This window comes from Glycine max, chromosome 14 (assembly GCF_000004515.6).
Source record: "Glycine max cultivar Williams 82 chromosome 14, Glycine_max_v4.0, whole genome shotgun sequence".
NCBI classification, from domain to species: domain Eukaryota; kingdom Viridiplantae; phylum Streptophyta; class Magnoliopsida; order Fabales; family Fabaceae; genus Glycine; species Glycine max.
The window spans coordinates 18,147,745-18,171,578 of record NC_038250.2 but is presented as its reverse complement, the minus strand read 5'-3'; the positions used below and the strand labels follow the sequence as shown (position 1 = coordinate 18,171,578).

General features: G+C 33.9%; 1 protein-coding gene across 1 annotated transcript; it reads right to left on the bottom strand.

Moving 5' to 3' along the window:
• Positions 1–12,489: 12,489 nt before the first annotated feature.
• LOC100786558 (glucan endo-1,3-beta-glucosidase 4) lies at positions 12,490–15,971 on the bottom strand. Its single transcript, XM_006596064.4, has 5 exons — positions 15,726–15,971; positions 15,355–15,458; positions 13,721–14,968; positions 12,983–13,010; positions 12,490–12,884 (listed from the first exon to the last, which is right to left on the bottom strand). Exons 2-5 carry the CDS (start codon positions 15,428–15,430, stop codon positions 12,731–12,733), a joined length of 1,506 nt encoding a protein of 501 aa, XP_006596127.1. The 5' UTR covers positions 15,431–15,458; positions 15,726–15,971; the 3' UTR covers positions 12,490–12,730.
• Positions 15,972–23,834: the final 7,863 nt, after the last annotated feature.

The following is a 23,834-nucleotide window of genomic DNA, read 5'->3' as shown; positions in this document are numbered from 1 at the left end:
TATAAGTTATGAAAAATTAATAATAAATACAATTATAATAAATTATATAATAAATAAATGTAATTCTTCTTAATGTAATACAATTGAAAGTTACTTATTATACTAACTTGTTGACCATAAATTATTAATAACAAACTAACTCTCTTTAGCCATAATATGTTGCAAGAACATGATACAAGACAAACTTCGGTGCCCAGAATTTGATATTTATTTTAAATTTTATAATACTTAAAATTATAAATAATTTTCTAAAAATAGGACCCTTCTTTGGTACTCTTTTTCAGAAAATGTTAAAGAAGTTAACCTGTGCTAAGTCCCTGACTCAAATCAGTCTAATGACCACCGACATTGAATAGATCCACTCTTAATATTATTGAAGTTCGTACTTGGTATGTTGGATTTTGTTTCGTTAAAAAATTGCTTTTGCTCTTTTTAGTGTTACCCTCGCATAGACACCAACATTTACTCACCGCTTTATTTTGCTTTCACTCTAAATATTAGTATTGTCATAGTATATATATATATATATATATATATATATATATATATATATATATATATATATATATATATATATATATATATATATATATATATATATATATATATATATATATATATATATATATATATATATATATATATATATATATATTGGTTATATTTTAGCTTTATCAATTTACATTACTTTCTAAAAATAAAAATAAAGTGGAGAACATTACACTCTGGGGTCATGAAGGATCTGCACAATCATTGAAGCCATATGGTCCCTTTGCAAAATTAGCCACATAACATAAGGAGACCCCCTTCCTTGCTAAAAATATTCCTATACATCATGAGTCACGACAACCAGAACCAGCCACACTGATTGGGAACCATCATCAACCTTCCGAATTTGATATTCATGGATTGTGACAACTTCAGGAGTCATCATATACGGTGAGTTACATGGTGGTTCTTTATTTATTTTGCTGTTATTTATGACAAACAAAAAACTCGTTATACTACCATTGTTGTTTTTGTGTATGATATTACTCAACATTACTGCATGACTACAAGGAATGGAGACAATGAGGTTGAAACATCAGTTCGGAGCAAGGGTGAAGCTAGGAAACAAAATTCTTTAGAGGTACACAATTTTCCATTGAATGGGTTTCAACTTTAGAGGTACACAACATTCTTCATATGTCGCCACTTTTCATTATAAAGTTTTATTGGTTTCAACTTCCCTTAAGTACCATTGCCAACCAATATGGGTTCACTCGGTGTGGAAAAGGATAAAGGGGTCGTTGGGGATACCTCTGGTGGTGCAACCTTGGATCATGTGGTGGCTGCAATAAAGGTGCAACCTTGTCCTTCAGTTTAAAACATGTTTTATCTTTTAATGTGAACTGAAATTTATGACAAAAAACCAAGTAAATATGGAGTAAATGATAAATGAATGTTACATTATGACAATTTACACATGTTTCACATTCGCATGAAGCATTTGGGTCAACAAATGGAAAACATGGATAATGATAACAAAAGAAGACTTGATGCCATGGAAAAGACTAACACAACATTGCTCAAGGCCATGTGCAACTTGGTTAAACAAGACTACAATCAGTCAACGAAAGATGTTGTCGAGGATGTGGCAATGAGTGGGACTCAAAATACTTGTCTCTATGATCAAACATTACATTGTGAAAATCCTAATAAGTCGGTGTCCAACCCGACTGTCTGGTGTACCAGAAAGGAAGCATATGGGAAATGTAAGGCAAAATTGAAGAATATAGAAACCATCTTCATCCCGGGGGACGATGATGATGACTTTCCAAAGCCGTTAAATACGGGAATGAAGGCCAAATTCCTGGGTGAGGAAAATAATACCAGATACTCCTCTCCCAAAACAATGAACCTATCAGGACCTAATGACGTGAAAACCATAGATGACTCCTCCCCACAACAACCATTTATGAGCAACTATGTTAGAGGAGTGAAAGCAAAGGAGAAACATTTATTAAGTTGTATTGCCACTAAACACTTACATATTAAATATTACTTATTCCATTTTGTCACGTGCATATACTTTAGCCTGAAACCAATAAAGAGTCCTCAATGGCGCCTAGAAAGTTGTCATTCCCCTATTATAACTCTATTAGTCGGACTTCCAAGAAGCCGAAAATTGAGAAGCAACCACATACTTGGAATGCTCCAAAATTCCAATACACTAAAGGCACTTCATTGGGAAACATGAACATGAACAAGGCAAGTCGGATCTTTCAAAGGCCTCAGACCAATTCCAGTAGGGGATACACACATACAATTCCTAAGGTCTTACAAATAGTACCATTTGTATTTGTTCAACTATACTCTTGCATAATATAACATGTTTTACATGTACAAGATATGTCCTGGAGCTTCAAGCCAACTATTGACATGAATCTTACTTTTGAGGAGACACATGTTTGTGCATATGTCTTCAACCCTAATATGGACCCGAGGTACGTAGGCTCACATTTTACTCATAAAAATTACATAAGTTATGGTTTATTTATATTCATGGGTATTATTTTGTTGGATTTTGACCACTATAAAAATTGTTTGTTTTCTTGTGCATGCTTATATTAGCGGGAACAAAATTTTGTATGGGGTGGGAAACAACTTAGGCACACGACAAAACTTTCATTCGTGGTGTCCCAATAAGCCAATAAGGGAGGAGGTATATGGTTCTTTCATCCCAAACTATCCTATTGTAGACATGGTAAAAATAATTCACAAACTTCCATGTTTGAAAATTTGTTATTGAATTAGTTGCAGATAATACTATTCATGGCTTTGAAGGTTGCTTACAACCAACTTTACCGCACAAGGAGTGTTTGGTTGCCCCCAGCTTTTGCGGTATAGGATACATTATATGGTTATTCAATACAACACAAATATTAATTAACCTTTATAATTTATGTAAAGTGGCATTTCATTTTGATTACAGTTGGACGTAATTGATGGAACTGCAGTGGAAACTCTCGTTGAGCATTATGGAAAGGATTGGATGCCTTCATTTTCAAACTTAAAGTTGGTAAATAATGTTTTAAAGTAAATGCAAGTCATCATTAACCGATAAAAAATGAAAATAATTGGGTACAAATACTTACAATAAAACTAAAATCATGTTTTGCTGATGAGACACACAACAAAAATGAATTATTATTACGGGGTAAATATGAATTTAATGATAATTTTTTTTCTTTAGATATATATCCATTGTTCAAAATACGGACCATTGGAATCTGATGGTCATAGACATGCATGACAAAAAAATTTATCATCTGGATTGTGGCCTTGACAAGTCAAACTGCATATGATCGGAAAGATACTATTAAAATCATGGTTTGTTTATATATTTTCAATTAATTAATTATTAAATTAATCACATTATGATATGTACATTGACTAACAATAACAATATATATATATATATATATATATATATATATATATATATATATATATATATATATATAAGCAGACCCATGTCATGCACATTGTTCTCGAAACTGTGTTTCAAACACAAGATTTGGTTTTTGGATTTGATGGAATGGATACTTGGGATATTGTGGAAGCCAAATGAATTCCTAATTGTGGATCCATATGACTTTTAAAAACATAACCCATTGACTATAAATTGATGTTATATTTGACAAATAATGAAATACAAAATATGTTTATTTGTTAATTGCAGCGAAAAATCAGAATTATGGATCTTAGAATGGATGCAAATGGAGGAGTCATTTGTGAGTCTGTTGTATGGAGTGGTAAGAATGTTGCAGCTGTGGTTAAAATTTGTTAACTTTTATTTAATTTTATACCAACCACATTTTTCTTTCATGTAGTTCATAATATACATAATAAATGTCCTTATTTATGACATCAAATTGCAGCTAGATGAAAAGACCGTCAGAATGAAGGTGACAATGACCTTGCGTTAAGGGACACACAACCAGTACAAGGGAGACTTGATTAGAAATGCAGAGTGCACTTGACATGACTGTATCCATGGCAAACATTAAGGATTGGTATATTTTTTTGAGTATGTTTTGGTGGTCAAGAGCATGGGAAATCATTTAATATATCTTTAATATTGCATATAAAAGGCAATATTAAAAAATATATTATTAATATCGATTTCAATTTGCCCAAGATTTGAATATAAACGGTAGTAGTTGTGATGAAACATTTTTATTCTATTTTGGACTCCTTGTGCAATGCTAATGACTTACTTATGTTACATAATCAGTAAAATAAATTGAGCAATCTTATGTTTTACAAACAAAAAAAATTAAACTGCATAAATTTTATGCTGCGTTTTTCCTTAATACAATTTTCCAAAATTACAATTTCTAAATTTATAAAATCTCCATTTCCAGGATTACAGAATATGATAACCAAATTAATGGCTTTTTCGAAGTTTATTGTAAAAAAAAGCCATAATGTGTGTAGATGGAACACCTAGTCTAGTACATGGCATGTCAGCTTTTCTTCCAATGTCAATGTCAACAACCCAATGTCATTGCTTATGCTAATATCAACAACCCAAGACTATACTTGGTTATTATTTTTTTTCTTTTGCAGCCTTATTTTCAGATCTCAACTTTAATTTTGCAGACTGTTTCATTGAGTATGATTCAAATTATCAATAGCTAAAAATATTCTTTAAAGGTTCTTTAAAGGTTGTTGATGTTGAATTATACTTGGTTATGTCATCGAATTATATACCTTCAGCCAAGACTATACTCGGTTATGTCATCGAATTATATACCTTCAGCCATTTTATATTCTTTAAAGGTTCTTTAAACAACATAATAACAATTCATAAATCATTTTACAAATTGTTTTAAAATTACACACAACTATTTATACTAAACAACAAAATATTGCAGATCCAAGCGAAGCACCACGTGCATATGTACAGGTTAATAACCACTTTAATTAACCACATCACATAACATCAACAAATCAACATAATGCCTCATCCAAATGGGCTTATTTTTCATGTTACCAGTTATGTGCAATTGCCCCAATACAATTAATTAATCTCATGCTAACATGGATCGAATGAAATTGCAATTGGTAAAAACATTGCTTCAATTTACTTTGCGGATTGGAGATGTGCCTTCTTCGTCTCACGATGATAGCACTTTGTATTAACCAATTCAGGTATAACCCAATGCACCCACATTGTTCACCTTTTTTAAAACATACAAACAAAAATCACGCGTTTGTTGAAATAGCATTTTTGATACATTTTTTATACAAAAAGAATTTTTGTTATAATATTATAAAAGTGAAAACATCACGAAAATATGTTGTGCTGTCTATTTTTTCTATATAAAACGCAACAAATAACAACAACCAAATAAAGGATCAACAATGCAATATGGGTCTTGACCATTAAACAACTCACAACACTCATCTTACTAACCTTATTAACATGTTCAAAAAATTATCTGGAGACTAGTTTTTGTCATCCTCATTCACATGATGGCAATTATTTCAAGGGAGATAGTGCTTTAGTATTTCCCACATCAGTATACCTACACCAAATTTCCCACATGGTTTTTGGAGTACATAGTTAACATAAATTCTTTAAAAAATGTGAAAGTATTAATAAGTTCAAAAACAACAAACAAGTCCTACTATCCATATATTGATCATGACATCATAGTTTCTCAGCACGATCAACTACATCAATAAACTCATTTTTCTATTTTGTAGACTGTGGCAACTCAACATCACTGGCAGATATGGATTCATTCGCTGAAATGCTTCTAGGCAACTCACTCTTTGTAATTGAGGCCATCCAAAAGCTACAAATTTCAACAGTCTTTCACCCTTTAGCACTCTTAGTACCAGTTGTACTCTTGCCAACCTTTCTTTGCAACAGCATGGTTTCATCGGCAGCTGAACTGACTACCACTAGATTATCTACAACATGATACTTACAATGTGATTGACAAATCTTCTCGGAGCCAGAGACACCTAATTGATGATCTGTCAATCTTTCTGATTGATGTAATTAAAAATGCTCAACATTCATGGTAGGCCTATAAATTATGAATTATGACATATCACAAAAAATAGCTACGACATGGAAAGAAAATGCAACGGGAATACAGAAGAAGAAACAAAAAAATGACCTAGGTTCCCGTAGGAAATTGTGATTGAAGAATGTCTTCATTGTTAACCTCTCATCTGCATATTACAGTCTAACTTTACAAAAGTTCTCAACATAAGCTGTAACTATTATTACAAATATATGTATCATAATTTCAACCTCAAACTCATTCCCTTTACACATTGACAAAGCAGTACAACAGAATAAACATGCACACATGTTCTGTTATGTTATTGTTTCAACCACATTGAAGATAAAATTTACCAAATATGAGCCAACCATTTGAATTTTTTTATATAAAACATAAAATGAGACATTATATAGAGCCAAAAAATAAGCATCTACAATTAAAGACGTTGTTTATAAGATAGCTAGTGTCAAGTAAATCAATTTATTAATGATTACTTCTATCAATTGTATTACCCAATGAGCAAGAAATAACATCTCCACCAAAAGGTAAAAATAACAAGTAACAAGTCACTCCAGTTTATAACAGCAATATAGGGTGAAAAAGTGGTTGCATTATTTAATGTCTCAAGAAACCATCCTACCTTGCAAAACCAAAATCCCTCATTTTCATAACTGGTGTAGCTGCAGTAGTTGCCAACAGTAAATTCTGCATGTTCAGGGAGGGGATGAAGGACAAGATGAACGAATTACTATGTGTGCAATAATAACTAAAACAATTAAGGAGTTAATTAGATCAATTTATAACACAGTGCATATTGACACCATCATTTCTAAACCAAGTGGTTCCACAAGTTTTGAGGGTTATCCAAACTTTTTAAAATATTAGTCTTATAACTAATTTATTCTTTCAGTAATCCCGGTAACTTACGAATTTACAATCAAACATCAGCCCCAAAACTCGTACATGAAATAAAAGGAGTTGAAGGTAATTACTAAGTAGTCCTTCTACTTGTTTGTACATATATACAATGACATGTATGTCTCTACCAGTCATTTACTTCAATGTAGGCATGAAACAATGATAAATTTATCATTTTAAGCAAAAAAAAATTAGGCAAACCATGTAGGTAACGAGGAAATAAACAGTTTTAAAACAAGCAAATGCAACCACTGATAGTGGCAATCAATTAAAATACACCAAGAAAAACATATGACTAAGTACCATGAAAAATTTATAATCTCACAAAATACACTCACATACCTGTGGTTTTAAATCTCTATAGATGATGTTCTTTTCTTCAAGCACCTGCAACCTGACAGCTACAACAACGGTCACCCAGGTTCAGGTCCATACATGATTGCCCCAACACATTTGAAAATATATAAAAAAATACATCATCTAATTGATGCATTTGAAACACCGTAATTTCTCTATCATTAACACATGTTGCTTCAACTACACTACATAATGAAGTTGCTATGACATTGACTGGACTATGAATTGGGACACACAGGAATAGTATGCAAACATGCTAATCTATAAATTAATATGTATATTTTTTTTTATAAAGGCATTAAAACTTCTGAAACTACAGTAAATTCACAAAGTGGTTTACCTTCATGCGGGTCAGTTTTTTTTTTTTTGGGGGGGGGGGGGGGGAGTGGGGGTATGGTAAAAGTTAACTAAATTTTCGCATTTTAAGGGATTAGGTATACCCAAACTAGACCCACATAAGCCCATAGAGCCAATGCACAACATCTAATCCTCAACAAAATGACAAATGAAACATACATTAATTGAATTTCAGAGCTAAAACACTACATGCATCATACAATAGAAATAGGTAACAATGGCATTATACAACATTATTTGATTGGTAACAAAACAAAACACTGAATTGAACAAATACCTATTTAAAGACATGGCCTAATATTAAAAATAGAAATAGCCATCATGTGCAACTCTAAATTAATGACAATATTACAACAATTACCACATCAAACATGTCAAGTGAACAAGGCTAATCATAACCTTATCACTAGTTTCACTTACTGCATAATGTAGCATCCCATTTTTCGTAGACTAATTTAAAAAAGGATTGTTATTTGTAAATAAATAGAGTTTTATGATAAGGTTTTTGTAATTAAATAAATAAAGAGAAATAAGTGTATTAAAATAATGGTTTGAGAGAAAATAAAAAGGATATTTTATTTGTTTGATAGAGAATAAAATAGAGTTTGTTTTTATAAAATAATAAATAAATAGAGTAAACCTAACTATAAATAGCGTTAGGTCAGTTTTCACACGTACGGTGTCTCTTCTTTCCCTCATTTTCGTTTTCCCTCTCCTCCCCAAAACCTTTTCTTTTTCTCACAGCCCACCAAACCTGTCTCATAAAAATGACGATCTTGGATTCATTCACCGTTGGATCATTGTGAAATTTAAGCACCACATTCACAACCCAATTCCGAGAATTCTCACCGTTGGGAACTGTAAAAACATGTCGGAGCTAAGAGAAATACCCTTCGCACTGTAGCTTTCTCTTTTCCCACAGAAACCCAAAATGGTCTCAGTAAAACTACGATTCCGGTTCCTTTAACCGTTGGATTTTCGTAAAATTTGGATATGTGGTTCATGATACAGTTCCTCACACCTTCACCGTTGGGATTATGAAATTATGATTGAAATTGTATATAAGTGATAAATCGAATATATGATGAATTGTAAAATAACATATTACTTTGATATTATAATATTGTTATGGAGATTGAATATAAGTGCAAATTTGAATATGTTAAATTGTGAGATACACGTAAATATAAGATGATTGATTGTGACATTAATTGTGTTGTGAGCTGTGAATTATACAATAATCCGACTAGTGTTTATATTGGGAAAAATATTTATGTGCAATGTTAAAGAAAAAGTGTAGGTTCCTAGTTAGGAACCAGTGTTAAATTGTAGCGCAATATGTTGTATGGTTTAAAACACGAGTGTGAGGTCGTGGGTATTGTATAATTCATGAGCAATGTCTATGAATGAAATATGTGATGAATTGTGGAATGACATGTTATTTTGAGATCACAATATTGTTATTGAGATTGAGTAAAAGTGTAAAGTAGAACATGTGTTGAATTGTGAGATACATGAAAACATGTGATGGTGGATTGTGACATTATGAGATGTAAAATTGTGAATGAGTTTTGGTTGTGAATAAGTGTGTGATTAACTCTTGATGTGACATTATTTGTGTTGTAAGTTGTGAATTGTACAATAACCCGACCAGCGTTATCTTGAGAAAAGTGTTAATGTGCAGTGTTAAAGAGAAAGTGTGAGTTTCCTATTTAGGAATCAGTGTTAAAGAGAAAGTGTAGGCTTCCTATTTAGGAACCAGTGTTAAATTGTAGTGCAATATGTTGTATATGTTTAAAACACGAGTGTGAGGTCGTGGGTATTGTATAATTTAAGAGCAGTGTCTGTGTGCTAAAATAATTTTAGGGGTTGGACCTGAATTAGGAGGGAGAGGCCCTGACGGACTCTTCGGAGTGTAGGCCTTGGGGATCCCATAAGGTTGGAGCATTCTCGCAAAACAAAACACTGTGACCTTGATTGGTCTCCCTATGATTTTACTTAGTGAGAGTGACCTGACATACCTATTGTGTGGTGTGTCTTGTTATGTACTCCTAAGCGCCCAGAGTGGTTTTTTACTTACATGGTACCACATTGCATATAGGCTTGAGTCTTAGCATAATTGTCTCATGCGCTTGCTAATTGTTTATTATGAAATTGATGTGTTATTATGTCTTGATTAGAGTGTGTGATTCTTGTGTAATGTGATTGATGTTTGAAAAGTGTGATTGATGGTTGAAAAGTGAATTTTGAATGACAAAGTGGCGGAATTACGTGAGTTACGTGTAAGTAAGTTTTATTTGGTTTATATGATATGTATATCTAGTTGTCTTGCTTCTCTATTAGTTATGAATGTGATAACTCACTCCCTGTGTGTTGTTTGTGTTTGGATCCTGTCGGGACACAATGCTCTGATAGGATGTGACGTTGGGGCATAAGTTTTTATATTAATTGCATGATGTTAGTCTATTTATTTTACCTCACTAATTTAACAAAATAGTTTTGTAAATTTTGACGCCCTTATTTTGAGCCAAATATGTTTTTAATAAGTTTTAATTGATAATAGTGAAGTAAATGTGAACCTTTTTCCCACGTGAATTTGTTTACCATTTTTTTATATATTTTATTTATTTATATATATGTCGGGATAGAGAGTGTCACACATAATGGAGGGATGTGCAAATTACATGACTGACCAAAGGTTTAAAAGGATTGCAAAAGGCTAATCATAACCTTATCACTTCTTCCACTTGTTCAACTTGTTCCACTTCTTCCACTTGTTCAACTTGTTCCACAAACATGTCACGTCAACAAGGTTAATCATCTCGATCATCCCATATTGATATTTATAAACATGATATAACTAACTTAATCTTCCTTTTTCCTTCAAAAGTTTCCATCCAAATCTCCCATTTACCACAATCCAAACCTTGCAAACTAAGAGATATATTGCAAAACTACTGCTCATACAAAGGTCATGCATGTTCAAAACTATAACACATAACATAACAACACAGAAGAACATTGAGGCAAACCAATTTGCAAAACAAACATCAATCAAAAGAGCAATATAAGAACCAAACAATAACAGGGATAACTGAACCAAACTACAACCGTAATAATAAAAAGTGACAAAAGAGTGGAAATACCTTCACCACAAAGGGACTTCCTGGTAGTGATGCGCAGATTACATGAGTCACCAAACATCTGGAAGGATTGCAGATTAGATAAGTCCTGACAGGTCCCTTAACCTTGAACCGCTTGCCATTTGTATCACGAACCAACTCCGACCAAACTAAAACTAACATAAAATCGAAACATAAGCCTAAGGACATATTCAACCTTAAAAATGAAAACTACAATTGATTAGGGCATACCCTTCTCGAGGTTATTGACGTGGTAAGAGGAACGGGTGAATGTTAGTTGTGGATCTGCCCCAGTAGCTCCCCCAACCTGGGCTTTCTGGGCTTCATTGCAACATATGTCGTCGTTAGTCACGTCAACACACAAAAAGGGAAGAAGAAGTCGTTGCTGCGTCTGGAAATAACAGAGGACCCTTCTTTCGTCCTCTGTTTCAATCATGCTAAATGAACAAAAGCCTCTATTTCAATTGTTTTACCGCGACCTCTGCTAGGGTAAGCTTACACCAAAGGAGGAGGGGGAAGGCGAACCCTATTCCAAAGGGGAGATATCTCTCTTGTTATAATTGGTTGCCCTGAACAGATCTCCACCATTTTATTTTTTAATTTTTAAATCAAACAGACGCGGTTCATTTTTTGTTTTTTTCGAAACTTGCGTTGAGTGCGAAAGGAGTTTCACTTTCGCACCCTAGTCTTCGTCTCAAGTGTAATAAGCGAATACATCAAGGTATCTATGTAATTTACTCTAAATAATATTCAAATAGTTAAATAAATAGTGCAATCTATTAGAGTATAAAATAATTGATTTTTATGGACTTTGAGTCATGAATCAGCCTATTTATTTGTTAAACCCTAGAAGACTAATAGAAGAGTTGTTGTGGAAAGTAAAACCGCAGCCGCAATACTTTATCCGAGAGCCTCACGTAGCCTTCATCAATCAAAAGCAGTAGAGTGCTTTCTTCCTCTTCCTAATTTCTTCACCGTCTCTCCTCCTCTATTTCTTCTTTATCTCACGTTTTTTTGTAGCCTTTCTTTATCTCTTGCTCTCTGTTTTATCTCTCGTCTGGAGTGTAAGGTTATAGATATAGGGCAGCATGAAGGATATGAAATTGGATGCTTTATAGGTTGCTTAATCTTGACTCTTTATGGCTTATGCTGGTTGGTTAGAGATCCACAATTAATCCTTACTTTTTTCCGGTCTTGATACAAGTAAAAGAAAATCTTTAATGATAATTTAAAATATAAGTAAACTTAATTAATTTTATATTATTAAGTTATTCCCAAAATATTATTCTTTTAATTGAGATTGTATTTCCAATAAATACGTGTATGGGGAGAAAGTCATGTAGTTTCTTCCTTGTATTTGAGATTGGACGGGGAGTATCACTCAAGCATAATTTTGATGGCATGTTCTCAGTTGGTCCAGATCGTTTTTGAGAATGTGCATGATAATAAAATATGTGGTTACGTTACATCGATGCTTGGAATGAATTTTGTAACGTGCATCATTGTTCTCTCTCAACATTCATCTAAAGTAAAAACACATCATTAACGTGAATTTTGGAATGGATGTGGTTTTATAATGTTCCAAACACGCAAGTAGCCAATTGCAGTACGATGTTGTAAAAAATGGGTGTATGTGGAGAAAGTCATGTAGAAATGACATTACTCACTACTCATAAATTGACTACATTGGTATGTGAACAAAATGACAATGGTTTGTCTTCTTCATCTAAAGAATTAAATTTCTCCAACTATCTACCTACCTAGAGAATATAAGCTACAATGACCCCAAATAGACCATAAAAGATGGCACATAGAGCTGTGAACAAAAAGTATAGACCAGAAAAACAATCGATGAAATTGCAATTTAAAACCGTGTGACCTTTTTGGTCAAGACAACACCAGAGCTAAAATTACACTAATAAACGATGTCAAATACTGAAGGGGGGACACTTGCAAGTTCAAACTAGCACCAATTGGACTTACAGGTCCAAGTCCAAGTGCTGTAGAAGATGAACTCCTTCCACCAATGCTTGCGTTAGCACTGTTATCAAAATATTCAAATAATCGTATCAGATAATAAAACATAAGAAATACTAGTAAGTCTATTCATAAATTGATGTACATAGAGTCATATCTCACCTTCCCGCGTATATACAGGACCCGTAACCTGCAATGCAGCAAAATTTCCATCATTAATTGCATAACTCTTCTACAATTCCTCAACAGAGGGCATGATAATAATTTCAAGTAAACATTTAACATGAAAGAATGAAATAGAAACTAGCGATATCATGACCCTTTCGTACTCTTGGTAGATAAATTTTTGAAGGAGTCCATCATTATTTTTTACCTCTGTTGATCAAAATATGTGAAAAGTGAAATTTCTTTCTCCTTAAGCAATCTTAAGTAATTGATACCAAATAGGATAGCAGCAAGATTTTAAAAAATGGTCTGTGACTGTGATTTTGGCCACAAAGTCCAGGTTTCTTGAGTGACAGTGACTGTAATTGTGGCCACATCAACCACATTTACCCGTAATTTGAGTAATATCAAGAAACATACAATGAAACTGCAACCACAACCACAATTTAAAACCTTGCTAGCAGAGTATGGGATCCAAGCTTATCAATGTCAGGTTGCAATAAGAAAAGAATTGTAGGAGCACATGGTTATAGCATATATACAAGGTTTTAAATCACAGTCGAAAACTGCAATTGTGGCTGCATTTGTCTACAATTTGTGCAATCTCAAATTGCAATTTAAAACCTTGGTTACATATATTTTGACAGTACAGAGAAATAACTTATAAAGTGTGACAAAAGTAACATACCAGAAGGTTGGAAATAAAACAGAAAATAAGAAGGCACATGGACTTACTGGGATCCTCAGTAGTTTTTGTAGCTGTACCATCAAAGTCACATGTTCCACCAGCATTATGCATTTTTTGAAAATAATCATTATAAGCATAAGAGGCATGACTCTTCACGTTATTGGGGGAATAGCAAGGTCTCCCTGGTTGAATAGCTACACAGTTAGCTTGGCCTTGTCCACAAGCCCAGCTCAAGCCAGCTTGCAATTTATCAGTGTCTGCATCATCTTTAGCCACACAAAATGATCCTAGAGAATTTGCATTACTCATGTTGGCAGCACTAAAACTCAGGGAATAAACACTACTTCCATTAGCATAAAAAACACCCCAATTCCTTTCTGATATAGGACCTTTCCTCTTGTCCTCATTGAATAATTCATATAAGTAGGTATTAATGGCTATCTTTGGTTGGCTAGGGGGACCTGAACCATTGAGTACTCTCATGATTAAATTGTTATTGTAGGTCTCAGCATTCTTTGTACTTGCATCTGGTTCATTTGCTCCACCAAAACTTGGCCAACCAGTTTCCGTGACAACAATAGGTATATTATTGAAATTGAAGGCTTCTATGGCATAATAGGTAGCATCCACCATAGCCTCAAACATGCTGTTGTAATGGAATAGTGTGTTCGGGTCAACAATTTGCTTCACTGGAGAGAGGGGACTGAATAGAGCATATTCAATTGGGAAAATGCCATCTCCTTTAGTGTATCCATAATAAGGGTACGCATTTAACATGTAAGAGGAATTTGTGTTCTTCAAAAACTGAAGGAGTTGGTAGATTGTGGAGTTCCATGAGGAGTTAAAGGTGGCTGTAGAAGGAGGAAAAGGCCTAGAAATTATATCCATGGACAGCGGCGTTGAAACCTTAATGCGAAAGTTAAGGTTTGAAGCAACAAGTGCTGTGTGAAGATGGTTCATGGCAGGAACCAGAACAGGTGCAACATTTGGGACTGAGGTGAGAACCTCACTGCCTACTGATATTGCTGTGATGTTAGTGGATGGCATGTATGCCGCCACATTCTTACTAATCCATGCTGCAGCAACTGATGCAGATTCTCCAATGCCTAATATCTCTTCATCTGTGACACCAACAATCACTTCAATGCCAGTGTTTGAAAGGGCTCGTAGCATGTGCTCATTGGCATTGTACAGACGCACGTGTGTAATTTGATGTGCTTTTAGAATAGCAACCACGTTTGAAGCAGATGGAAGATCAGTAACATCAGTGCCAATGTTTACCCCCACAAATGCACCTAGATTAAAAAAATGTGATGCTTCATCAGCTGAAAAAATATGATACACATTCAAGTATCTTTTCCTTGTATTTGCATCTACTTATCGCTTCTCCTTACCCAGTTGTTCAAACAACAAAGCAGAAAAAAGTAACATGCATACTGTCAAAATTAATGCAAGAAAAGCAAAGGTTTCAACTTAACATCTTTGACTAACAATCAAGTAGGTTTTAAAAAAACCGGTTTCTGCAACCGCATTGTGGCTGCATTTGTCTACAATTTCCTGTAATATCAAGAATTGTGACAAAACCACAACTGCGGCTGCATTTTAAGACCTTCAACTGAATCAGATGGTTTAATAGATGAACAAGAAAACCATAACATAAAAAAGTGAAATTGTGATTTACCTGCTGCATTGCTCACTGTGGCAACAATGAGGAACAAAACACTCACGAGCCACCTTTTAAGCTTCATCCCTTCCATTATTGTTCCCAGGCAAAGCCTTAATTAACTATGAAGGATTCAGCATTAAAAGAAGTCATTTCTATATAACAACTAAAATTGGCAACTAACAAGTATATAGCTTGTACATAGATGAGAACACAAATATTTGTAATGAAAAACTAAAATGTATACGTTTGTAATTGTATATGTATCTTACTATATGATACGGAGGAAATTGATGAGCAATCCACTAATGAACAAACTTTACTAGTTACTAAATTTTTCTACTTAGAAAAAAATCAAAACATGGATGTGGTAATTGAATAGTAAATACCTCATCTAGCTTGTCAAAAAGTGAATGTGATATGGAAGGGAGTGGAAATGGCTGCTTCACTTGATCGCAGTTTGTGAAGTGAGTTGTGAATGTCCTTTTCCTTTCAAAACTTTGTTTGAGAAATTGAGACTTTTTTGTCATGCCATGCCTGCTGCCTTTACCATTGATTTTCCTTCCAACCCCAAAAGTCATTCATTTTCTATTATTTTCTTCTGCAATCATAGTCATAAATCAGTCACAAGTCACAGTGTTCATACCAAAACTAAAAAGGAGCCGAAAGGTCAAATGACGCGTTAGTGCGTTACTATATTATTATTGCCACTGTGTACTCTTGTGCTTCCTACAAGCTAAGCTATATTTTTAAAATGAGATTCTGGTTTCAAATGAAAACATTAAAACGAAATTTTATTATTTTGAGTTTTTATTACTGAAAATATTTTCAAAAATCCAACCAAGCTTATTTTTATTATTTCCAGTGAAAATGAAAATAAAAAAAGGCAAACCAAATACCCCCTTAATTATTACTAAGGAATATTTCTTAAAATTGATAGTTTTTTTTAATATTAGTCAAGAGATTAAAAATATTTAATGTTAAATCAAATTAAAAAATTCAGGCTTTTAACTTAATAAATATTTATTTTTTATTTTTAAATAAAAATATTTAACACACTCACCAGTCAAGCGTTTATTTTCATACTAACAAGCATATCAAAAGAATAATTCCTTATGGAAGAATTTATATATAATTTATTTAGACTTATTTTATGACATAAATACTTGTATCTATTTGGGAGAGTTTATGAAAATAGGTTATAATAAGTCTCTAAGTTATTTTTAACTTATTTCGATAAGCTCTTCAAGATGGGGTTGAAAGAATAACTCATAACTGAATAAAATCAATTTAATCCAATTTCCCATTCAATTATAAAAATGATTTATACATAAGTGTTTATTTAGTAAAACTTTAATTACGTTGCTTATTCAAACGAGTCCTAAATCCACTCTACTTTAACTCAAATTAGTTAGGAACTTGCATCAAAAAAGTTATAGTGAGAACTTAGAAGCCTAGAGTCATGACGTCATTAAAGCAGCTAGCAATTCTAAGAGTAAAAGAATATTAATAAATAAAATTCTTATTATTAGAGTAAATAATGAATGCATTGTTGCAGTCCAAAAAATAAATGCATTGTTTGTATAGTGATGGTAAAAAGAAATTAAACTCTTATTATTGTTACTATTATACAGAAAATTGTCTATACTTTCTATTCAACTTTTTTTAAAATATATTATTTTTACACAAACTTTATATAACATTTTTACAACTGATTTTTCTTTTTTTACCACCTTATTTATCTTTTTTTTATATACAAATAAGTATATATGATATATATTAGAAACGGTTACAAGAGATACCCAAATTACAAAAAGTATTCCCTAAAGTCTGCAAGTGGTTAATAATGTGGTTACCAAAATTAATGTTCCACAAATCAGAACTGGAGGGAAAAATTATGGAGAAGTGAGAATTAAAAACTATCCCAAAATCACGTTGGTGCCACTCTCGTGTTCTTGAAACCAAGAGAAAATTAGGGGCCGTTTCAAGAACCGAGGAGCGCAGCTCCACATATATCGAGCGTGGAAAAATGACCCATCCTTGGTTGTAAAGTGCCTAAAGTTTCCCCCCACTGTTCCCTATCAAGGTATCAAATGTCAAAAAGTGATTTTAATTCTTCTTCCCCTTTTCACAGTGGTTTACTAATAAGCGACAACGCGCAATACCTGCTACTAGATTCGGTGATGCGTCCCTCAAATTTCAAATTTGTAGTATATGACTTATGGTCACTCATGGTTTCGGGACACATAAATGATAAATCCCACTCAAATTGCAAATATGTAATGCTGCTTGCATTTGTATTTTGAACTTGTTTGAGCTCAACTTATGAAGAGTTTGTTTTAATAATGGAGGTCCCATTATTATGAAAGAGAGATTATTAAATGGGTTTTTTCTCAGTTAGTTAAACAATGTGTTGGTTAGGTAGATGAGGAGTTTGACTCTTATAAATCTGTCTATAGTACATACAATAAATTTGTTGATAAAAAGAAATGAAAGATTTTATTTTAATTTATTTCATGTTAGACAGAAGTGCAACACCAAATAACATAAAGTGAGAGGTTCTCACTAGCCAACATCAATATCTCTTGCATCATAGAAACAACATGTGTAACAAATCGCTGCCTCTACATGATAATTCAATAACAAAAGAAATGAAAGATTTTATTTTAATTTATTTTAAAAAAATTAATTTATTTATTTATGAAAATATTTATAAAATTTTCACATTTCAAAAGGTAAAAGCTAAAACCTACAATTTCAACATAAAATGTTCATATATGAATGAACAACCGAACAAAACAAGTGTCTTATGACACTTCAATATATTGTTAGAAATTGAGAGAAAATGGACTAGATTATATGAACATCATACATAACTTTTATGTTAAATTATCGAGAATATAAAAATAACAAGACTGTAGCAGAAGCATACCAATATCCATGGATAATTATAAGAGGAAAAAAATATTGGGTTAAATGATCTTCCAAGTCTCTATGCACAATCCCTCTTGATCTTCTTTATTGATGGGATGTTAGAAAATAAAATATATGACTTGGGAACCATAATCCTTTCTCTAATAGTTAAGCATCTTTTCATGAAGAGTTATGTCTTTTCATCCTTATACTCATTCACAAAGAGTTGTAATTAATTATTAAATATTTCTTATTGCTAATTTGTCCATCACAATAACATAAATAAGACTTATGATATCTACACATTATATATAGTCGACCACACCAAATGAGATGTTATATATCCCAATAAATTTATCCTTATAAGATCATTTTAATAGAGACAATAAAATCTTATAGATAACATATAATACATGATTTAATATTATATGCAGACTCACATATTAAAAATATCTAACAATCTCCCACTCGAATCACATATTTTTTTTATTCATGTATCATAAAATAACTTTATGAGCTCAAAATTGTTATCTTTAGTAAATAACATCTTCAATCAATCTCATTCATCAATTATATCAATATAGGATCAAAGCAACTTCCATTACCTTTATTGTAATTGGTCTATCAATGGTCACATATACAATATAACCAACAACATAGATCAAGCGTGGATGTGCAGCATGAAAATTACATTTAATGTGATAAAAAAATGTCTATTTTCAACTGGTCCTACTTTAATTACTTTAGTGAGATCATTGTTATAGTATAATCTAACAAAGTGAAGCACAATAACTAGAAACTAAATAATGTTATATCTGATAAGATAAATATCATAAAGCATAAGTATCTTACATTAAACAAAACAAAATACAAACTCCCACTATGCTGAAATATCCTCAATCATGACAACACCCATATGAGCAGTGTGCTCATGAAATACCATAGGTGGTAATCCTTTTGTAAATGGATCTATTATCATGGAGTTTGTCCCTATGTGTTCAATGGATATTTTTTCACTTTGCACTCTTTCTTTCACAACTAGGAACTTGATGTCAATGTGTTTTGCCTGATATACATCTCTATTTTTAATGTAATTTACTATTTTAGCTCTGCAAAGGGATTTGAGAAAAAAAGAAGATAAATTAGACTCTTTCATACGAGGGACCAAAGTTAGAGTATAATAGTAGATGTTGGTGTAAATTGGAATAGTTATAAATAGATAAAAATCATTAACATTACATCAAAGAGTAGCTCTGGTAGGTTAAGTTTTCATCATTCTCATCTTCTGAATTTACTTTTACAATATTATTGGGTTCTCTAATCTTGCTGTCTTTAATTAATTAATTTAAATTCTTGTTTAATTTCTTCTTTTATTTAATTTAATTTTCTATCAATTTAAATTACTATTTTTTTACAATCTTTCCAAATCTTTTTCTTAATCAAATATTCATCTACATAAGTACAAACAAAGTCCATGTGAATATGATACTCAGACTTCCATTTTAACTTTACTACTTGGGACGAATTGGTGCACGTGTCAATCCATCAACATTTCCCAATATGCACAAGCCAGTGACAAAAAATTAGTAACCATATTCCATAATTGGATGCCTCAAAATATGCTATAAATTCTGCCTCCATGGAGGAAGTAACCACAAGTGTTTGTTTGACATTTTTCCATGAAATAGCTTCTCCTACCAATAAGAAAATGTAGCCTAAAGTGGATCTTTTACTATCTTTACATCTAGCATAATAGAGTTAGAATATCCACTACTAGAAAATACACTTTCAACATCGGTTATTTAGAACATTCTACATCGGTTCTAAAACCGATGTTGAAAGTGACGATGTTGAATGTATGAATGTTAACATCGGTTTTGGAGAACCGATGTTAACATACATATGACAACATCGGTTCTCCAAATACCCGATGTTAAACACAATGAACGACAGCAAAAAAAGTGTAGGCATGATGAACGTTGACATCGGTTTTCCAGTAAAACCGATGTAAATATGTTAGTTTAACATCGATTTTCTACAAAAACCGATGTTAATATATGCCCTTAACATCGGTTTTGCTAGAAAACCGATGTCAACGTTGATGATGCATACACTTATTTGGTGTAGTTCTTTGTGTATAACATCGTTTAATTATAAATAACCGATGTTAATATTCAAATATTCACATCGGTTATTTATAATTAACCGATGTTAATGTACACTAGTTAACATCGGTTTTCTACAGATAACCGATGTTAAAATACAAACGCTGACATCGGTTATACACAAAAAACCGATGTTAATATACAAATGTTAACATCGATTTTCTATTATAACCGATGTTGGTTATGATATTAACATCGGTTTTTGTTAATAACCGATGTTGTTTTCAAATATTTTTTTTATATACACTTTCTGTTTTTACAGTAAACCCAAAATTGTACCTATCAAATGCAATTTCAGGAGGCCCAATTCACAGCAAATAAACATTTTATTCTGCTTTCAAGCAGTTTTAATGATAATAAACATCAAATAATTAATTTATATATTATAAAGAACTATCAACAAATGAATTCAATGTTCATGTTACATAGAAAATGTAAAAAATGTAAAAAATGTTAAAAAATGTCCCTAAATCCTAGGCCTGATCTCTAATTCGGAGATAAAACTATGCCCACTGGATCCGCAATACTTTTAATCTCTCAGGCTCCAATGGTCTAGGGTCGTTAAAATACTGCATGATTAAATAAATCATATTAAGTTAATAATGTAATACAAATTATAAATAAATCGATTTTCTTTGAAATAAACTTACCGCTTCCCAATTATTTCTAAAAGTTCCTAAAATGATGATGGACATCCAGTGCATGACATAGTAGCCGCACTCAGTAGTTCCTTTTTGTCTATTACACTAAATACATAATGAAATTTGGATATTAATTAAACAACTAGTGTATAGACACATAAAGAAATATATATAAGTAGAAGTTTTATGTAAATGACGTACCTTGACGACAATCCACCTAGCAGGAGCCTTTGATTTAGGCTGTGGAGCATCATCAAGACCCTTGATAGCACTGTTCCATATGAGTAACAATTAAAAACTGGTGTTGTACGTTGAGGTATTACAATGCAAATGTATTGAAAACAACACTAACCTATTAATAATCCCCTTAAGGTAGTTGTCTGGCCTGTTATGCAATGAACAAAACCAGACAACTAAGTGTTCCTTGGGCAGGATGACCACCATCTGCCAGTGTCCGTTGCAGTGGAACCTAAAATGGGTTAGTACATTAGTAAACATTAATTAAATTTTGTTATTTTGTGACTTACCCATTTAGGTAGGCTCCAAGATACACATCGTGTTGTGAACTCTGCATCCAACTCTTTATGTAACTTTTAGATTCAAACTGTGATTGCCCAGACCTCTGAATGGACTGAGGCTCGAGGAATCCATAGATATCAGAATTCCCCGCTCGCATACATGTTTCAGTGAGATGCCTGTTTATGTTAAGTCAAAGTTAAATATTTATGAATTGAAAGCCATAACTTAGGTAAATAAAAGTCTTTTATATAAAGACTTACAGAATCCACAACTGTAACACTGATATGCTGAGACATTGACCACCGTGTGCGATTTCGGAGAGGTCTTCGTGCTTTATGTACAGGGGGAAATCTGGATTAACGACCCCGAACACGGTGGCATCCCATCTAACCTGATAAGGCCTCAAGAAAAGCTCTGGGATGGTCAATGTCATAAGATAAAGCGGATCATTGACCTCCGGATCGGGCTTCGGAGGTGGTTTTGGCGGAGACACAACTACCTGTTCATGAAACAAAGTTAAATAGCCTAATTTGAAAAGAAGAAACATATAGTAAGGATAATAAGTACCTGCTATGATAAAGACTTGACCAGATGTGTCGGCCAAGCAATGAAGGTGTGAAGTGCCTGCCCCACTAAGGAAACCTCATCAGTGGGTACAGGAACTAGAGCATCTGCATCTCTAACCTCCTCCACACTCACCTTTACTTGGCCAGGCAACAAAGGAGTGTTATGAACAACAGTGGATCCCTCATAAACTCTCCCGATGGCAACCAGGCGGGCAGGATCTGCTTCTATGTACAAGCCGCACCTGTCAGAGTCACCGGTCTCAGGATCATTTCCTGAGGGATCAACACAACTCCCCTTTGTGCTCACTCGAGGACCGGAGGGACCAGGACCAACCAGAGGCTCAGGAGGCACTGCAAGTCCCTGAGATTGCATCTGCGACTGAAGGTGGCTGAAGGATGCCATGACCTGCCTCGTCACTTTCTCTGTGATGGACTCCTCTAGCTGGTCCCTGATCTGCTGAGTCAGCTGGTGTAATTCGTCAGGAGGTAGGGAGGAAGCACTGCGGGACGTCCGTGGAGCCGATCTAAAGTATTGCTTGATGGTGACACCGGCTCTAGTACCACGGACACGTCCAGGGTGCTCTAGACGTCCAATAGCAGCGGTCAGAACATCCTGACGTCCATGGGGGATGAACGATCCCTGTGTGGCCTGCTCCTCAAACGAATCCTGCACAGAAAACACACAGTGGTACATGACATTTTCAAAATATTCAAACATAATTGTAATGGTTAGTTGAACATGACTTACAATCTTCTCAGCGATTTCCTTTGCGGCCTCAGTCGTCATCTCCCCTGTCTTCTTCGTGCGGGCCATCTTCCACTTCACGTGGCGTCTGACCGGGGATGGAGGGTCGATGACGCCATCAACGCTTCCTGACTGTGCAGCTTCCTGCATCTTCTTCTTGGTCTTCTTAGCCAGGAGCTTCTGCTCCAAATAATCATAACCCCCACGAGACAAAACGTGGGGGGCAGTATTCTGCTTCTGGATGGCATGTGCCTTCATGCGCACATCCTGAAAAAATTAAACAATAATGTTTGAAATGGGTAGAATGAAGTATAAAAACATCATGTTTAATATGAAAAACAACTTAAATGGAAAAGGAACATACCTCCCAAGAAGGGTCTCTGCGAGTCTGGCAAAACTGGACCCACTTTTCCTTGCTGATGCCGTATTTGTCACAGACAGTGTCCTCGACACCGTCCTCATCGGCTGCTAGGGCCCATTTCGTCATGAGGTCTGATTTAAACTGCCTCCATCTCTCCCCCACGGTCTGTAGTAACTTCCTTTTCGTCCTACTGTCAGAAGCCTCTGGGATATCAAATTCCGCCTGACAACATGAAACAAAGTTTATTTGTTACAATAATGAAATTTTTTGGCTATTAATTACACACAATCAAATAAGAAAAGAGAAATACCTGAATATCCTCCCAAATCAGGTCCTTCTGAGCAGTAGGGACCTCCTTCCAGTTCTCGTAGGTGATGTCCACCTTATCACGTGCCACAATCCCCAAATATGTTCTTAATTTCTTCTTGTGGGGACCGTCGGCCTTCCCTGTAGCAGGATCAACATGTACCACTGGTCTCTCAACACCAGGTGGTCTAGTGGACAACGATCGTAGGCGTGAGGCTTTGCGTGTCCGCTTCACGGCAGACGTCGAAGCCGATGCGTCCGAAGTAGGAGGAGGAGGAGGAG

Excerpts from the sequence above, each read along its gene's own strand:
- LOC100786558 (XM_006596064.4), bottom strand. The coding sequence starts at position 15,430 with ATGGAAGGGATGAAGCTTAAAAGGTGGCTCGTGAGTGTTTTGTTCCTC. Across the intron at positions 13,011-13,720 it reads AAAAACTACTGAGGATCCCA|GTTACGGGTCCTGTATATAC; the intron begins GTAAGTCCATGT and ends GCTGCATTGCAG. Across the intron at positions 12,885-12,982 it reads TCCTGTATATACGCGGGAAG|TGCTAACGCAAGCATTGGTG; the intron begins GTGAGATATGAC and ends TTTTGATAACAG.